This window comes from Nyctereutes procyonoides, unplaced genomic scaffold, assembly GCF_905146905.1.
Source record: "Nyctereutes procyonoides isolate TBG_1078 unplaced genomic scaffold, NYPRO_anot_genome, whole genome shotgun sequence".
NCBI lineage: Eukaryota > Metazoa > Chordata > Mammalia > Carnivora > Canidae > Nyctereutes > Nyctereutes procyonoides.
In genome coordinates, this window is record NW_026575135.1 from 23,838,913 (window position 1) to 23,857,301 (window position 18,389).

General features: G+C 43.4%; 1 protein-coding gene across 1 annotated transcript in view; it reads right to left on the reverse strand.

Moving 5' to 3' along the window:
• Positions 1–9,261, reverse strand: part of UBE2R2 (ubiquitin conjugating enzyme E2 R2) — a 115,328-nt gene extending 106,067 nt beyond the window's left edge. Inside the window, exon 1 of the mRNA XM_055302450.1 lies at positions 8,778–9,261. Within this exon, the coding sequence (XP_055158425.1) occupies positions 8,778–8,954 (177 nt within the window). The 5' untranslated portion in view covers positions 8,955–9,261. The remainder of the gene's footprint in view (positions 1–8,777) is intronic.
• Between the last annotated feature and the right edge of the window lie 9,128 nt (positions 9,262–18,389).

The following is an 18,389-nucleotide window of genomic DNA, read 5'->3' on the forward strand; positions in this document are numbered from 1 at the left end:
TCCAGGGGAATCTGCTTGTCCCTTCCCCTCTCCCTCTGCCCCTTCCTGCCCAGGGGCTCTTGTGTGCACTCTACCTCTGTCTCTCAAAGAGATAGATAAATTCTTAAAAACACACACAACTTTAAAGATTTGACTTAAATTACCACTTACAATTGCATGCAGAACACAGACACCTCACATTTCTATAAAATCTACACAAAGATTTTTAAGAAGATCATTTATAAAAGCTCTATGAATGGGGCACCTGGGTGGCTCAGTTGGTTAAGCATCTGCCTCCAGCTGGGGTCATGATCCCAGAGTTCTGGGATCAAGCCTCACAATCAGGCTCCCTACTCAGCAGGGAGCCTGCTTCTTCCTCTCCCTCTGCTGTTCCCCCTGCTTGTGCTCTCTGGCTCTTTCTTTCTCTGTGTTAAATAAATAAATAAAATATTAAAAAAAAAAAAAAGCTCTATGATTACCAATGTCCTAACACTCTCCCTTACTATCTGTAAGGTAGCTACTCTTCAAGCAGTGCTTTGTCTTTGATAAGTACTCAATAAATATTGTTTACTAACACAAATCTCTGAAAAATAGCAGTCAACATGCTGCAAGGTATTAGTTAGGGCTCAAATCCATCATTCAAAAAGAAACATTTTATCAAATTTAAGACACTGATGTTGGCATTCAAAAAAAATTTATTAGAAAATTTCAACGAGGGGCAGCCCCGGTGGCGCAGCGGTTTAGCACCGCCTGCAGCCCAGGGCATGATCCTGGAGACCCTGGATTGAGTCCCACGTCAGGCTCTCTGTATGATGCCTGCTTCTGGCACTGCCTGTGTCTCTGCCTCTCTCCCTCTGTCTCTATGAATAAATAAAATCTTTAAAAAGAAAAAAGAAAATTTCAATGAAGGGGGGCAGCCCCGGTGGCGCAGCGGTTTGGCGCCGCCTGCAGCCTGGGGAGTGATCCTGGAGACCCCAGGATCGAGTCCCACGTCGGGCTCCCTGCATGGAGCCTGCTTCTCCCACTGCCTGTGTCTCTGCCTGTGTCTCTGCCTCTCTCTCTGTGTCTATGAATAAATAAATAAAATCTTTAAAAAAAAAATTTCAATGAAGGGACCCTCTTGAATGGCACAGCAGTTGAGCATCTGCCTTTGGCTCAGGGCATGATCCCGGGTAAGGGGACTGAGTCCCACATCAGGCTTCCTGCGAGGAGCCTGTTTCTCCTTCTGTCTGTGTCTCTGCCTTTCTCTGTCTCTCATGAATAAATAAATAAAATCTTAAAAAAAAAAAAAAAAAAGATTTCAATGGAAGGTTCTCCCACAACTAGGTCTCAATTGCCACCTGGCTGATGGGAACTTAAGATTTCACAGATTTTAATATACATCCCAATTTCCAACAAATTAAAAACTAAAAAAAAAAAAAAAAAAAAGCCACACGCACAAAAAAACATCTTGGAATCAACTTAACAGGGTAAAAGAATATTCTAGGGACGCCTGGGTGGCTCAGCAGTTAAGCGTCTGCCTTTGGCTCAGAGTGTGATCCTGGAGTCACAGGATCGAGTCCCACATCCGGCTCCCTGCATGGAGCCTGCTTCTCCCTCTACTTATGTCTCTGCCTGTGTGTGTGTGTGTGTGTGTGTGTCTCATGAATAAATAAATAAAATCTTTAAAAAGAATATTCTATAAAATACTGAGGCACTATACTTTTGCCATGGGGGAGCAGTGGGGGAACACTAAAACTTATATTTACAGTAGTACCCCAAACTACTGGATATTAACTATGTTTCCATTTACAGTGTTGCCTTAATTCACTCAGCACTCAAGACAAGTTTAGCTTCCAGAAAAGGTTACAGCTAAGAGTGCTAGGAGGTATTCTTAAAGTGACTGAGGAAAAATTAAGAAATAAGATAGGTTTGGGGCACCTGGGTGGCTCAGTGATTGAGTGTCTGCCTTTGGCTCAGGTCATGATCACAGTGTCCTGAGATCCAGTACTGAATCCGGCTCCCCACAGGGAGCCGGCTTCTCCCTCTCCTATGTCTCTGCCTCTCTGTCTCTCATGAATAAATAAATAAAATCTTTAAAAAAAAAAAAAAGAAGAAGAAGAAGAAAGACGATAGGTTTAATCGACAGGCTCATTATACAATTAAAAAATATTTTTTATCTTTTTTTTAAGATTTTATTTATTCATGAGAGACCGAGAGAGAGAAAGAGAGAGAGACTGAGATACAGGCAGAGGGAGAAGCATGCAGGGAGCCTGACATGGGACTTGATCCCAGGTCTCCAGGATCAGGCCCTGGGCCAAAGGCAGCGCCAAACTGCTGAGCTACCCAGGCTGCCCCTGTTTGTTTTGTTTTGTTTTGTTTTTTAAAGAAGCACTACTTTATAATTTGCCTGTCCAAATTCTTTAAAACAGGAATTTTTTTTTTTCTTCTACACAGGCACAAAATTACGTATTCAGTTTTTGGTTTGTTTGTTTTTTTTTTTCCCCAAAACTGGGATCATTCATTTGGTACAACTTAGTAACTTGCTTTTTAAAAAGTTAACACTGGGGATCCCTGGGTGGCGCAGCGGTTTGGCGCCTGCCTTTGGCCCAGGGCGCGATCCTGGAGACCCGGGATCGAATCCCACATCGGGCTCCCGGTGCATGGAGCCTGCTTCTCCCCCTGCCTGTGTCTCTGCCTCTCTCTCTCTCTCTCTCTCTCTCTCTCTCTCTCTGTGACTATCATAAGTAAAAAAGAAAAAAAAAGAAACTCTCAATATCACAGATAACAGTTACTTTCTCACAGGGAAACAAATATTGGATCCCTGGGTGGCGCAGCGGTTTGGCGCCTGCCTTTGGCCCAGGGCGCGATCCTGGAGACCCGGGATCGAGTCCCATGTCGGGCTCCCAGTGCATGGAGCCTGCTTCTCCCTCTGCCTGTGTCTCTGCCTCTCTCTCTCTCTCTCTGTGACTATCATAAATAAATAAATAAAAATTTAAAAAAAATAAATAAAATAAATAAATAAAAAGTTAACACTGAAAAAAAAATAAAATAAAAAAATAAAAAGTTAACACTGAAAAAAAATAAAAATAAAATAAAAAGTAAAAAGTTAACATTGGGCACGCCTGGGTGGCTCAGTGGTTGAGCATTTGCCTTTGGCTCAGGGTGTGATCCTGGAATCCCGGGATCAAGTCCCGCATCAGGCTCCTTGCATGGAGCCTGCTTCTCCCTCTGCCTATGCCTCTGCCTCTCTCCCTGTATCTCTCATGAATAGACAGTCTTTTAAAAAAATAAATAAATAAAAATAAAAAGTTAACACTGGGGGGCACCTGGGTGGCTCATTTTAACTTCTGCCTTCAGCTCAAGTCAGGATCCCAGGGTCCTGGGATCAACCCTACATCAGGCTTCCTGCTCCATGCGGAGCCTGCTTCTCCCTGTCCCACTGCCTGCTGCTCCCCCTGCTTGTGTTCTCTGTCAAATAAATATTTAAAAAATCATTTTTAGGGACGCCTGGGTGGCTCAGCAGTTGAGCATCTGCCTTTGGCTCAGGGTGTGATCCTGGAGTCCTGGGATGGAGTCCCACATCAGGCTTCCTGCATGGAGCCTGCTTCTCTCAGCCTGTGTCTCTGCCTCTCTTTGTGTGTGTCTCTCATGAATAAATAGAATCTTAAAAAAAAAAAAAATCAAGATTTTTAAAAGGTAACACTGAATCACAAGCATTAATGTTAACATTTTCCATTACATGAAATTACCATAACTTATCTATTGTTGGATACTTAATGTCCTGAATTTTCAATAAGGTCGTTATCAATAATGTCCTAAATGTATACTAATATACTTCCCCTAGCAGAGTACACAATGTCTTTGCACAGTCGTTGACCATACTCCTGTTTGCAGGGAGAGAGAAGCACTGGAAAAGTAGACACCATGTAACTCAGGTGTCTTTTATTCGCATAAAACAGGAATTCTTAACCTGTCAGAGGGTCAGTAAACCCTCTGAAAAGGTATACAAACTAGTTCACATGTACCAATGTTTTCCCAAAGAAAGCTGTTTCTCAAAAGGATCCATATAGGGGTGTCTGGGTGGCTCAGTCAGTTAGGCATCTGTCTCTTGGTTTTGGCTCAGGTCATGATCCCAGAGTGCTGGGTCAGGTTCCCTAGAGCTGGTTTCTCCCTCTCCCTCTGCTTGCTGCTCCCCCTGCTTGTGCTCTCTCTCAAATAAAATAAATTTAAATTTAAAAGATCCACATAATAAAAAGACTAAGAATTACTTTTTTTTTAAAGATTTTATTTATTTATTCATGAGAGACACACAGAGAGGCAGAGGGGAGCCTGATGCAGTACTTGATCCCAGGACCCTGGGATCACAATCTGAGCCAAAGGCAGATGCTCAACCACTGAGCCACTCAGGTGCCTCTAAGAATCATTTTCTTTTCTTTTTCTTTTTTATTTTTTTGGAAGATTTTATTTATTTATTCATGACAGACACAGAGAGGCAGAGACACAGGCAGAGGGAGAAGCAGGCTCCACGCAGGGAGCCCAACGTGGGACTCGATCCCGGGTCTCCAGGATCACACCCTGTGCCGCCGAAGGCGGGGCCAAACCGCTGGGCCACCGGGGCTTCCCTAAGAATCACTTTCTTAAAATAATTGTTTCAACTACATATTAGGAATTAGAGTCACAAAACAGAGTATGTCATAATATTAAGGACATTGCCAGGCCCAAATGTTAAATTTTGCAGGGTTTTGTTTTTGTTTTTTTGAGAGGGGGCAAGAAATACATTTATTTATTCCAGAATAAATGAAAATAATATATATCTGTTATTTTTACAAATTATTAAATGTTTTTTTTAAAGATTTTATTTATCTGAGTGAGCAAGAGAAAGAACTCAAGCAGCGGGGAGGGAAAAGGGAGAAACAGACTCCCCACTGAGCAGAAGATTTGATCCCAGGACCCTGGGATTATGACCTGAGCTGAAGGCCACCCAGGCGCCCCTGAAAAGTTTATCAGACTTACATTTTGATTTCTATTAAAGAAGCTCTGATTAAGGAAAACTTTTAGTATATGACAAATACTTTTCTAAATTATCAGTTTGAAGTTTTCAAGAAATGGAAGAACCTATATTTATTTCACTTTCTCAATACAATTATTGAATAAAGGGACAGCTGGGTGGCTCAGCGGTTAGTGCCTGCCTTCCCAGGGTGTGATTCCGCGGTTCCAGGATGGAGTCCCACATCAGGCTCCCTGCATGGAGTCTGCTTCTCTCTCTGCTTGTGCCTCCGCCTCTCTATCTTTCATGAATACATAAATAAAATCTTAAAAATTTATATATATTGAATAAAAACAAAAACTACAAAAAGTTAACTGCAATATTTTAAGTTTTCTGTATCATTTAAACTTTTATACTATGAACATTATGAAAAAGACACTTTTTCTTTCAAAGTAATCTCTCCACCCAACATGGGCCTCGAACTTACCACTCTGAGATCAAGAGTCACATGCTCTACCAACTATGCCAGCCACGAACCCCTAAGCACTCTTTTTTCTGATCTCTGGACTCCACCCTACCACGCTTTCAGATAAATAATGCAGGAGGAGTTCCAAAGAACCTCCCAAAGAGATTCTCTTCTATACCTAAGCAGCCATACTGTTATATAATCATTAGCAGGAATTATTTGAAAAGATAGTGCTTTTTATTTATTTTTATATTTTATTTATTTATTCATGATAGACACAGAGAGAGGCAGAGAAGCAGGCAGAGGGAGAAGCAGGCTCGCTAAACCGCTGAGCCACCCAGGGATCCCCATGATGGTGCTTTAAAAAAAAATAAGATTTTATTTATGTATTCATGAGAGACACAGAGAGAGAGGTAGAAACACAGGCAGAGGGAGAAGCAGGCTCCATGCAGGGAGCCCGACGTGGGACTAGATCCCGGGTCTCCAGGATCACACCCTGGGCTGAAGGCGGCGCTAAACCGCTGAGGCACCTGGGCTGCCCAAGATAGTGCTTTTTAAATGAATGGAGTGAATTTGTTAAAAGTTATCATTAACTGCTCACTTGATCAACAATTCATTCGTCCAATAACATAATAAAATTCCAACTCGCTCCACAGTAGCAAAATTATATTCAGAGGTGTTCTCTATTCCAAGTCATCTCCTACTTTGCGTTTTGTAACGATTGACCCCTAGAGGAAAAGTAGAAGCAACAAAGATGTTTCACTCAGCAAGTCTAAAAGATCAAGAAACTGGACAAAAACCAAAGCCAAAAAAAGATTTTATGATATCCAGAAAAACAGGCACAAGAAACTACCTTTACCCATCATACATGCTACCCATCTTAGCCCCATAGCTAAGAAACACAGACTTGAAATACTTAAAAAACAAAGGTTATGATGAACTGAAAAAAATTTGTGAAATACAGGTCTCACCAGTCTCTACCACAACATATGCCATAGTTAAAACAGACTGGAGCCAAGGATTTCATGTGAAGAAAGATCAGTAAGAAACCTATTAATATGTGAAAGTTAAAGGAGTAACATGAAAAATTTAAAGAATGACTGGCAGTCCCACTGCCTTCAGGAACTATTATGCAAAACAGAGGAAACAATTTAAATTGAAAATAAATTATACTAAATATTCAAAAACTATCATTTGATATGGTAGAACAGTGGTGGAAAAAGGTCTGTGCCAACTTTTAACTGCAGCTGTAGTGGAACACACTAAAAGCCTTGTTTTATGACAAAAGCAGTGAAATAAAAAAAACAATGGTTTTAGACCTACCACCAGTGTTAACTACTCATGACCATAAATTTGCCTTTTTCTAACAAAAAACTTTTGGGATAAAAAGCCATACAACAAGGAATAAAACAAAATGACAGAATTTTCATACAACACTAAATCCTAAGAATTTTCATACATTTTTAAATGTCACAATTAAAGGTAAAAAGATTAAGAAATCTAAAATATACATTGAAATTCAACCATTTTTTCTTAATACAACAGAAATTACAAAATATTTAACTGAAATCAATGTTTGCCAGAGTAGGGAATCCTCTTCCCATAGTACTTATTTCAAACACAGAGGATTCTCCACAACCCTTTTCCTGCTACTTAAGCAAAAATATTACAATTTGCAACTATTAATTCCTTTGACACTGCTTTTTTTTAAAAAACACTGAGGTGGAAGTATTCTAATTAGTACCCATTCACCTTGACTATTAATTTTCCCAACTAATACTTTACGGGAATTAAACTTTGTCACTAAAGTTAGCCAGTAGACACATTAATATCTTCTTCACTTTGTCACTAATAACTTTGCCTTAGTAGCTGCATCTAAAAGGTATAGTGTATGGTGACAAGAGATTAAGCACATAGTTAGTAAAAGTACTGCTCTTACACAATATTCTAAAAACGTGCTTTTACTAGGTATTCACAGACTATCACAAGTGTGACTATTAAACATCACCCCCCCGCCCCGGTCAATTCTTCACATTTTTACAAAGTTGACCCAATTTCAAAGCTGACACTGAAGGTTCTCTACCTTTAGAAGGATAGAAAAAAGTAATTGGGTAGTTCCTAAAAATGTACATCATGACTACGTGACTAAGATATTCATTTAAAACTTATGCCAAGATAGCCCCTCCCTTCAAAACAAAGATTGACTCACTGCTCTATTTTACTTAATTTTGGAAATAAAATTAATTGGATTCCCTAGCACTTATTTCCTGTCTCTGCCTCCACCACTTAAAGCATTCTACCATCAATCTATGACTTGTCCCTACAAAATTGGTGAAGTAAAAACAAAAACAAACTCAATATTGCCAAGTTATCTTAGAATTAAAAAAGGGGGGGGGGGAGGGGAAAAAAAAAAAAGAAAACCACTGCATTCAGGAACAACAATCACTGTTCCAAAATCAGGAGGGGGACTAAGGATCAGTCCTTCTCAGTGAAACCAACTCACCTCAGATGATACTTTTCATCTGTGAGACCACCCCATTTGCTAGAGCTAACCACCTGAATAAAACGTTTCGATTCTGTCTCCCTGAGGTGGGAAACTAGCAACCTCCCTACAGAACACGTTCCACGGTCTGCAGATATTTCTACATGGGGGGGGGGGGGGAGCCAGTAAAGTTGGTGGCAGGGTGAGGACAAAGGGCATTTTGAAATACCACTGAAGTAAACAGAGAAAGAGAACAGAAAGGAGGCTAAATTAGCGTTCCCTCAAGTAGATAATGGGATGAAAACGCAGGCATCCTTGTTTACCACCCCTAGGGTCCTATTCATTACCGCCCACTGGAATGCGAAGTTGGAACTACCACCACGCAAGAAGCCCATCACAGCCTCAAAGTGTCAGGTCACTAGATAGCCTTTGGAATGACAGGTTAATACCCTTCCCCCACCCTCACCCCCCCAAAAAAGAAAGGTTCAATCCAATAAGTGCAGGTCACTCTGCCCTCTGGGGCAGTTCCAGCCGGCGCGGTGACGGTTCTGATGGGCATACGAGAGGGGAAAGACCACCTTTCTTTCCCACACACCCTCAGCTGGGGAAACAAAACAAAGACAGCCCTCCTCCTCCGGTAGCCACTACCCTAGCCAGAGACGCTTTCCTATTTCCCGGTGCAGTCTGGCCTCCAGCCCCCGCCCCCATGACAAAGAAAAGGCACTTGGTGAGCAAGGCCTTCCTGCTTCCACGGATGGGGGGAGGGGGCTGCCGAGGTGAGGAGCCCCCTATACACACTCGCGCTCACTCTTGGCCCAGGAAGCGGCGGGGAGCGGAGGCCTCCGCCTGGGGAAGCATGGTCTGGGAGGGGGCAGGGGTACCTTGAAGTAGCCGCCTTCGTAGAGGGTGTTGGGGGGTCCGAAGATGGCAACCTCCCAGTTGTAGAGGTCGGACTCATCCACCAGGGTGATCCGGAAGCCCTCCACCGGCTCCTCCTGCAGGGATTTCAGCTCGAGCATCAGGGCCTTCTGCGAGCTGGTCATCTGCTGCTGGGCCATCGCGGCGGCGCCGGGCCGGAGCCCCAGTCCTCTCGCACCGGCCGGGCCGGACGAGGCCCCTCCCCTGCGCTCGCCCTCCGCCGGGCCGCACCGGGCCCCTGTCTTCACACACCCCGCGGGCCGGACCAGGCCCCAGACGGCCCGTGGGCCGGCCCGGGTCCTCCTCACACACGACGCGGGCCGGGCCTTTTTCCTCACACTCGGGCCAGGTGGGGGGAGGGGCTGAGGGAGTTAGGGGAATTCGCTCCCGGTCCCGGGCCTCCCCCCCCCGGAGGGGGCCTCAACTTGGCTGGGGGGGGGGGAGAGGGGGTGGAAGCGGAGGAGAGCGGCGAAGGGCCGGCGATGGTGAGGGGAGGGGGCCGAGCCGGCCCGGGAGCGCCGCGCTCGCTCGCCCTCTCGTTCTCCTCAGGGGCTGCCGGGGCCGAAGGGCGCGCGGGGCCGGAGGGCGGGGGGAGCGCGGCGCGCTGGGGTCTCGCAGCGGCGACGGCGGCGGCGGCGGCGGCGGCGGCGGCGGCGACGGCTGCGCGGGGGGAGGGGCGACGACGGAGGAGGAGGAGAAGAGCGAGAGCGCCTCGCGCCGCGGGAGCGACGGAGCCAAGAAGAAGGAGGGAGGGAGAGCGGGAGGAGGGGCGCGCGCCGGGAGGGAGGGCGGCTCTCGGAGGCGGGCGGCCAGACGCGCGTGCGCACGCCCCTCCCTCCGCCGCCCTCCTCTCCCTCCGCTCCCTCCCCCGCCCTCCTCCTCTCACTTCCCCGCCTCCTCCCCGCCGCCCGGCGCGGTGGCGGCGCTTTGTGACGCCGACGCGTGTCCCCCGCCCTTAAAGGGCCAAGCTGCTGTGAGGGCCGAGGGTAGTCGCGGGGGATGCCCTTGGCCCCAAAATGACAGTTGTGCCGCTGGGCGCCGCGGTTCCTAGGGAGCTCCGGGGAGAGGGAACACTGGCCCTAGAGCTGTCAGCGCCTTCCCTTTTCCTCTCCCAATGTGTAGGTAGCCACAGGCTTCCGCAGCCATCCGCCGTCGAACCCTGGTCCTCTGCAGGCCTCTCCCCGTGACACAAAGTCCTTGCCCCGTCCCTGCACTTAATAGGTCCTTGACAAGAATACGCTGAGCTTGGAAGTCTTCTCGGTGGGGACAAGTGTCCCGACATATCTTGTTTACATATCAAGCCCATGTGTCCTTGGAGGGCAGTGTGTCACCCAGGGGGGGTGGGGGATGGGGGGTGGGGGGTGGGATGGGGTGGGGGAGCCGATTCCCATCCGAGAAATGGGGAAGGCAGATAGGCCGCTGCTGCTTCTCTTCATGACTACGGAAAGGAAGTTGCGGGAAATAGAGAAGTAATAATGGAGACTAAACCTGGGTTTCTGACGCTTCTCTGTGATGTGGGGCAAGTGCTCTAGCTATCCCTCAGTTATTTGTAAAATGAAGTACTATGGGGGGGGGGGTAGGTACCTGGCTGGCTCACTTGGTGGAGCATGTGACCCTTGATCTCGGAATTGTGAGTTCAAGACCCGCCTTGTTGTAGCGATTACTTAAAAATAAAATCTTAAAAGGAAAAAAAAAGGAAAATATTGTGATTGAACTTTGACCCCCTATAGATCCTTTCAGCTAGATGGTCCAACTAGGAACTGAGGGACTTTTAAGATAATCATAACTTAAGTGAGATACGGAGACAGTCTTAAATCCTCATGATTTTAGGATAGCCCGTTCGTTCTCTTGGGAAGGCATGTCCTATGATAACTGCTGAAACAATTCCTAGTAAAGTCAGGATACTATGAGAGTTCCACACATTTAGAATTTTGAGATCAAAAAGAGTCTAAGTTCCAACCCTGGCTCTACCACTTATATTATCCATTCTTTATTCATCAGCTTCTGTAACAAAGGGTTAATTATACCCAACTTAAACTATTGTAAATATTAAATGAGATCATCTGTTTACAGCATTTGACACAATGACTAGCACATGATAAATGATCCATAAATAGGAACTTTAAAGAAAGAAAAAAAAATTAAGGCATAGGTATATTCTGACTACCACCCCCTCTATGGTTCTGACTTCCCTTCCTCCACCATTCAATTTAGGGACAAGAAGATTGCTGACCTGGAAATGTGGGAGATGATGTTGACACCTTTAATAACAAGGATGTGAGTAGACAAATAGGCAGAAAGTTCATCTTCAAAGCATTTCACCCTCATAAACTCATCACAGTCCCGCCCTGACCCAGAAGATGGTAAATTCTTAGCCTAATCCACTGGAACAGGTACCTGTCAGCTAGACCAGAAGCTGCTCCCTGAGTTCAAATAAAACTCACAAATTCATAGTAAATATCTGCAATGACCATGGCCCTAAGGTGGATGGCTAATAAACATATACCCGTCTAGAAGGCTCATAGCCTACTAATGTGTTAGTTAATAAGATGTGTACTTAAGGTTCTTCATTCTCACCTTAGAGGAACTCTAGAATCTAATGTCTCATGCCTTTTCATCCTAGCAGGTAAGACATGGTTTGTTAGTACAGTGCAACTGTGTCTTATTCATGCCTGGATCCACAGCAACCAGTACATTGTTTGACACAAAGTAGACACTAAGTAATTGTTCTCATGGGCTTACAGCCAAGAGCAGGAAAACAATCAGTAACAACAACAACAAGTTGAACCTCACCCTCCACCCCCATGTCTAATAGAACCTCTCCAACACATAGTAGGTGCTCAAGATTATAAATTCCATAAGGTTGGCAGGTCTTGTTTATACAAGCTCTTTTTTTTATATACAAGCTACTACAATGTTTGGCACGTTATAGGTATTCAAAATATATTTGTCAGAAGAATGAGTGGCAGAAACAGCTTCCTAGAGTTTTCTCATAGTGTTTTATAATGACAGGTCAATGATTTGACTGATTGGTGCCCTCTGGTGGTAAAGAAAACGGGACACCCGCCTTCAGTCTGTATGGCATCACCTGGTGCTCTTCAAGAGAGGGCTCTCTTGAAGAATTCTTTCTTCCAAAGAGAAATGATATGGAAATCTTGAAAGATAAATGAGAGGTAGGGGTATTTGCTTTAGAGTGGTTAATTCTGACCTTATATAATGCCTTTTTTTTTAGGAGACAAATATTTTTTTTCATTCTATGTATGTTAACACATGGAAGTCAAATAGTGCTCTTAAGGAGCCACAATCTTTCTCTCTCTCTCTTTTTTAAAGATTTAATTTATTTATGAAATTATGTTTCATGAGAAACAGAGAGGGAGAGGCAGAGACGCAGGCAGAGGGAGAAGCAGGCTCCATGCAGGGAGTCCGACGTGGGACTCGATCCTGTGGACTCCAGGATCATGGCCTGGGCGGAAGGCAGCACTAAACTGCTGAGCCACCCAGGCTGCCCAATCTTTCTCAATAATAGCTGACATTTGCTGTGCATCAGTATGTGACAGGCTCTTTACAAGCAGTATCCTGTTTAATTCTCAAAAAAATCCATGACATCCATACTAGAACATCTGTTTTCCTGGGTATAATAAGATTTAGAAAGGTTAAGAAGGTTATCAAGGTTATGCAGTAGGTAAATGGTAGAACCCGGAGTTGAACCTTGGCCATCCCACCTAAGTGTAACTGCTCTTTTCTTTTTTTCCAGGATTTCAGAAGTTTATTTATTAGGGAGGGAAGAGGTATAAAGAAACTTCAGTTATCTGATACAAGCTCAGCAGGGGCAGGTCTCTGTCACTATCACACACAAGGAGGGATGAATTGCAAGAGGAGGATTTTCATGATGGAGAGAAAAAAAGATACCCTCTTTGGCTTCCAAGTACACTCAGCTAGTATTTTCCATCATTTTGGAACCTAATTTTCCCATGAGACTTCCTAAAGGAAAGAATCAGAATCAACATTTCATGAATAAAATGCCAGAACTGCACAAACTCTTTAAAATTATTGGGATGCCTGGGTGGTTCAGTGGTTGAACGTCTGCCTTTGGCCCAGGGCATGATCCTAGGGTCCTGGGATCGAGTCCCACATCGGGCTCCCTGCAGGGAGCCTGCTTCTCCTCTCTCTGCCTGTGTCTCTGCCTTTCTCTCTGTGTCTCTCATGAATAAATAAATAAAATATTTTAAAAAAATAAAATAAAATTATTTTATCTATCATCCTTATATTTTATTTAAGGAAGCTAAGAGCCAGAGCATAAAGGGAAGGGCCACATACAAAAGTCAGGTTATTGGATTTCTTACCCAGTTATCCTTCCATGATTCTTTTCTTTAATTAATTGTTTTTTAATTTAAATTCTTTGCCATCATATATTATAACACCCAGTGCTCATCACATCCCATGTCCTCTTTTCTTTAAAAAGATTTTATTTACTTATTCATGAGAGACAGAGAGTGAGGCAGAGACATAGGCAGAAAGAGAAGTAGGCTCCATGCAGGAAGCCTGATATGGGGGACTTGATCCCTGGACTCCAAGATCACACTCCAAGCCAAAGGCAAGCAGGCACCCAACCACTGAGCCACCCAGGTCTTCCACGTGTCCTCTTTAATGCCCGAAGTGTGACTGTTCTTAACCAAAGTACTGTAATATTCCTAAGCTAATATGCCCATAGCAATCCATGCATATCATATCACCTCCATGCTATATTGCAATTATTTGTTTACATCTTTCTCCCAGCCTCTCAGGTGCTCTTAAGAAAGAGCCATTCATTCACTCAACAAATATTTTTTGAGTGCCTGCTAGGTGACCGGCCCTATGCTAAATACCAAGGATACAGTAGTGAACAAGTTGGAAATTATTTAATTATGCCTTCAAGGAGCTTACATTCTAGTTGCTGAGACTTAATCACACAAAAACAAGTAATTACTAGATAAATAATATCATTGCAAGTTTTGGTGAATACTAATGAAGATGATTAAAGTAGGGCCTAAAACTGAAAATGTTGGGGTGAATGCAATTTTACTTTTTACTATTCTTTTTTGGGGGGGATGAATGCAATTTTTTAAAAAATATTTTATTTATAAAAAATATTTTATTTATTTATTCATGAGAAACACGGATTGAGAGAGGCAGAGACACAGGCAGAGGGAGAAACACGTTCTATGCAGGGAGCCCGATGTGGGACTGGATCCCGGGTCTCCAGGGTCACACCCTGGGCCGAAGGTGGTGCTAAACCTCTGAGCCACCCGGGCTGCCCAATGAATGCAATTTTAAAAAAGACTTTATTTTATTTATTTTAGAAAGGGGAGTGGGGCAGAGGGAGAGAGAGAATTTTAAGCAGGCTTCACGCTCACCACGGAGCCCATAACAAGGCTTGATCTCGCAACCGTGAGATCATGACCTGAGCGAAAATCAACAGTCAGATACTTAACTGACTGAGCCACCTATGTGTCCCTTAAGATTTTATTTTTAAGTAATCTCTACACCCAACGTTGGCTCAAACTCACAACCTCCGAGATCAAAAGTTGCCAGCTCTACCGACTGAGCAACCAGGTACACCAGGGGTAAAGGCAAATTTTAAATGAAGGTAGAACAAGGACAGAATAAACCTTTGTGAGATTACATTTAAATGAATACAAGGGCCAATGGCCTCCATGTGCCCATCCTCTGCCCCAGATGGTGGGTTATACAGAAATTATGTGGTTGTAGGAGGGGGGGGTCATGCTGCCCCCCACCAGGTCCACTGGTCATGGGGAGCACGGAATCTTAGTGTATTTTGATTTTTTTGTTTAAGAAAAAAACCCAAAATCAATAGAATGAGTTTGGTTGGTTGGTTGGTTTTGTTATTTTTTTGTTTGTTTGTTTGTTTTTTCTTTCTTTTTTTTTAAATGAGTCAATAGCAACATCCAGTTCTCACCGGGCTCCCTCTACCTGCACTTGCAGTGGTGGCAAGCAGGTTCCTGGAGTTGAGGCTGCAGCTCAGGGTGAAATGAGGCCAGATGTGGGTTTCCAGCCTTGCTTGGCCCCAGGGTTGGCAACCGGATCCCGGGGCAACCCAGCTGGTCTCCTGAATAAAAGTCAAAAGCTGCATTTTTTTTTTTTTAATTGCATAGAGGGCCAGCCTGTAAAACGTGAGGGCAAGAACACAATTCCTGATTTCTGGCTTGTGATCATCATGTCTTTTTTTTCTTTTTTAATTTTTTTTATTTTTATTTATTTTTTTTATTTATGATAGGCACACAGTGAGAGAGAGAGGGGCAGAGACACAGGCAGAGGGAGAAGCAGGCTCCATGCACCGGGAGCCCGACGTGGAATTCGATCCCGGGTCTCCAGGATCGCGCCCTGGGCCAAAGGCAGGCGCTAAACCGCTGCACCACCCAGGGATCCCTTTTTTTTCTTTTTTTAAAGATTTTATTTATCCATTCATGAGAGACACAGGGAGAGGCAGAGACCTAGGCAGAGGGAGAAGCAGGCTCCATGCAGGGAGCCCGATGTGGGACTCGATCCCAGGACCCAGGGACGACACCCCAAGCCAAAGGCAGATGCTCAACCACTGAGTCACCCAGGCGCCCTATCATCATGTCCTATTTATCTCTCTATTCTTGACACTGAGCATAGTGCTTGCCATTTCTTAAGTGTCACTCAGTATGGAATGAGTGGTTGACTTATCTCTCTAATCTTCAGTGCTTGATCATACTTCAACAGTGCTGCTTCCTCTTCTCCGTCAATTCAAAGTCAAATTATACTTCAAGACTTAGCACAAATCCATCTCCTCTAGGAAATCTTGTTTAACAAAACATTCTCCAGCCATGAAGAAGGAAATCATGCCATTTGTGACAATATTGATGAACATTGACAGCATTAAGCTAAGTGCAATAAGTCAGAGAAAGACAAATGCTGAGTCATCTTACTTATATGTGGAATCTAAAAAAGCCAAACTTGGGACGCCTGGGTGGCTCTGCAGTCGGGCGTCTGCATTCGGCTCACGGTGTGATCCCAGAGTCCCAGTATCGAGTCCCACATCGGGCTCACTGCATGGAGCCTGCTTCTCCCTCTGCCTGTGTCTCTACCTCTGTGTGTGTGTGTGTGTGTGTGTGTGTGTCTCATGAATAAATAAATAAAATATTTAAAAAAATTAAAAAGCCAAACTTATAGAAACAGAGTGAATTGTGGTTGTCTCTCTCTGTGTATCTCTCTCTCATGAATAAATAAATAAAATCTTAAAAAAAAATAAAAAAGCCAAACTTATAGAAACAGAGTAGATTGTGGTTGCCAGGTGATAGTAGGGGAAATGAGGAGATATTGGTTAAAGGATACAAACTTCCAGTTATAAGAGAAATAAGTTTCTGGGGATCTAATGTACAGCACAGTGACTATAGTTAACAATACTGTATTGAAGGACACCTGGGTGGCTCAGCAGTTTAGCATCTGCCTTCCGCCCAGGGCATGATCCTGGAGTCCCCGGGATCGAGTCCCACATCAGGCTCCCTGCATAGGGCCTGCTTCTTCCTCTGCCTGTGTCTCTGTGTCTCTCATGAATAAATAAATAAAAATCTTTAAAAAAAAAAAGGTGCTAAGAGAATAGATCTTAAATGTTCTTACCATAACAATAACAACATATGGTAATTATGTGAAGTGAAGGATGTGTTAAATGTGTTAACTAACCTTATTGTAGTAATCATTTTGCAACATATACATGTAACAAATTATCACATTGTATACCTTAAACTTAAGGTTATACAATAATTATATCTCAATAAAGCTGGGGGAAAAATCAAAACACTGAGCAAAAAGGGCAGCAAGTTCAAAGGCCCAGGACATAAAAGCAAGATAGTAGAGAAAATCTAAGTACTTCAATATAGCGAGGGCATAAAGTTTGACAGAAACAATGGTAAGACACAAGGCTGGAAGGTTGACATTGGCTTCATTCATTCTTTTATTCATTCAGTAAGCATTTATTGAGTATGTACAGTGTGCTAGGCATTGGCTATGTAGACCTGGTCCTTGTTTTCATGGATTTACAGTCAAGGAAAAAAAGATAATTGATAAACAATCAAAGCTTATTTTTTAAAAAAGGAAATAAATGGAATGATAAGGGAAAATATATTTCAGTTTAGAGGATCAGGGAAAGCCTAACTACACAGGTGATACTTATCCTGAGAACTGAAGGATGAAAAAGAGAAAAAGTCATGAAAAAGCATTCTAGACAGAGCAAACAGCTTAGATCCAGTTTATATTTCTTTTTTAAAAAAATGATTTTATTTACTTACTTGAGGAGGAATGAGAGAGAAAAGGAGAAAGAGAGAGAGAATGCACAGAGGGAGAAGGAGAAGCAGACTTCCCTGCTGAGCAGGAAGCTTGATGCTGGGCTCAATTCCAAGACCCTGGGATCGTTTTTTTAAAAGATTTTATTTATTTATTCATGAGACACACACACACACACACACACACACACACACACACACACACACACAGATAGGCAGAGACACAGAGGGAGAAGCAGGCTCCATGTAGGGAGCCTGACGTGGGACTGGATCCCAGGTCTCCAGGATCAGGCCCTGGGCCAAAGGTGGCACCAAATCACTGAGCCACCCAGGCTGCCCTTATTTTATTTTATTTTATTTTTTAAATTCTGGCAACCACGTGGAAAGGGATCAAAGGACAAGACCACCCTTGTGAAAAATTCCTTTAAAAGGTATTGCATAGGGATCCCTGGGTGGCGCAGCAGTTTGGCGCCTGCCTTTGGCCCAGGGCGCGATCCTGGAGACCCGGGATCGAATCCCACGTCGGGCTCCCAGTGCATGGAGCCTGCTTCTCCCTCTGCCTGTGTCTCTGCCTCTCTCTCTCTGTGACTATCATAAATAAATAAAAATTAAAAAAATTTTTTAAAGGTATTGCATGAATTAATCTGTGCACATACAAGTCAGGATAGTAGGTACTGTTGGAGCATAATGATTAGATGGCAAAATGAAGAGAAATTCTAAAGTTTCAAGAAATCTTCTGTTTCTTTTCTGGGAGCTGGTTACATGGGTATATTTGGTTTATGAATATTCAAGCTGTACCCTTATGTAATTTTCGTGTATGTATATATATATAATTATACGTATACACAATCACACATTTGCATAATTATATGCATACCTATAATTCTATATACATATACATGTAATTTTATATATGCATGTTATGCATTCTGCAATTACACACATATGTACACATATGTGTATATGTATATTGTACAAAAAAGCTATTGAATGAGATTGTCCTATACTTCAAACATGTTGTTATAGAAGACCAAAAAAGGGAGAGTTCCCCAAATGTTCTTAGATTAAGATAGAGAAAAGAAACATGACAACTAAATTGATGCATGCTCTTGCATCAAGAAATAAAATGCTACCATGTAAAGGATATTATTGGGATAATCAGCAAAATTTGAATAGTATTGAATCAAAGTTAAATTTGATAAACGGACTATGATTTTATAAGTGGATTCTAATTAGTCCTTCTCCTTAGTACATATATGCCGAAGTACTCAG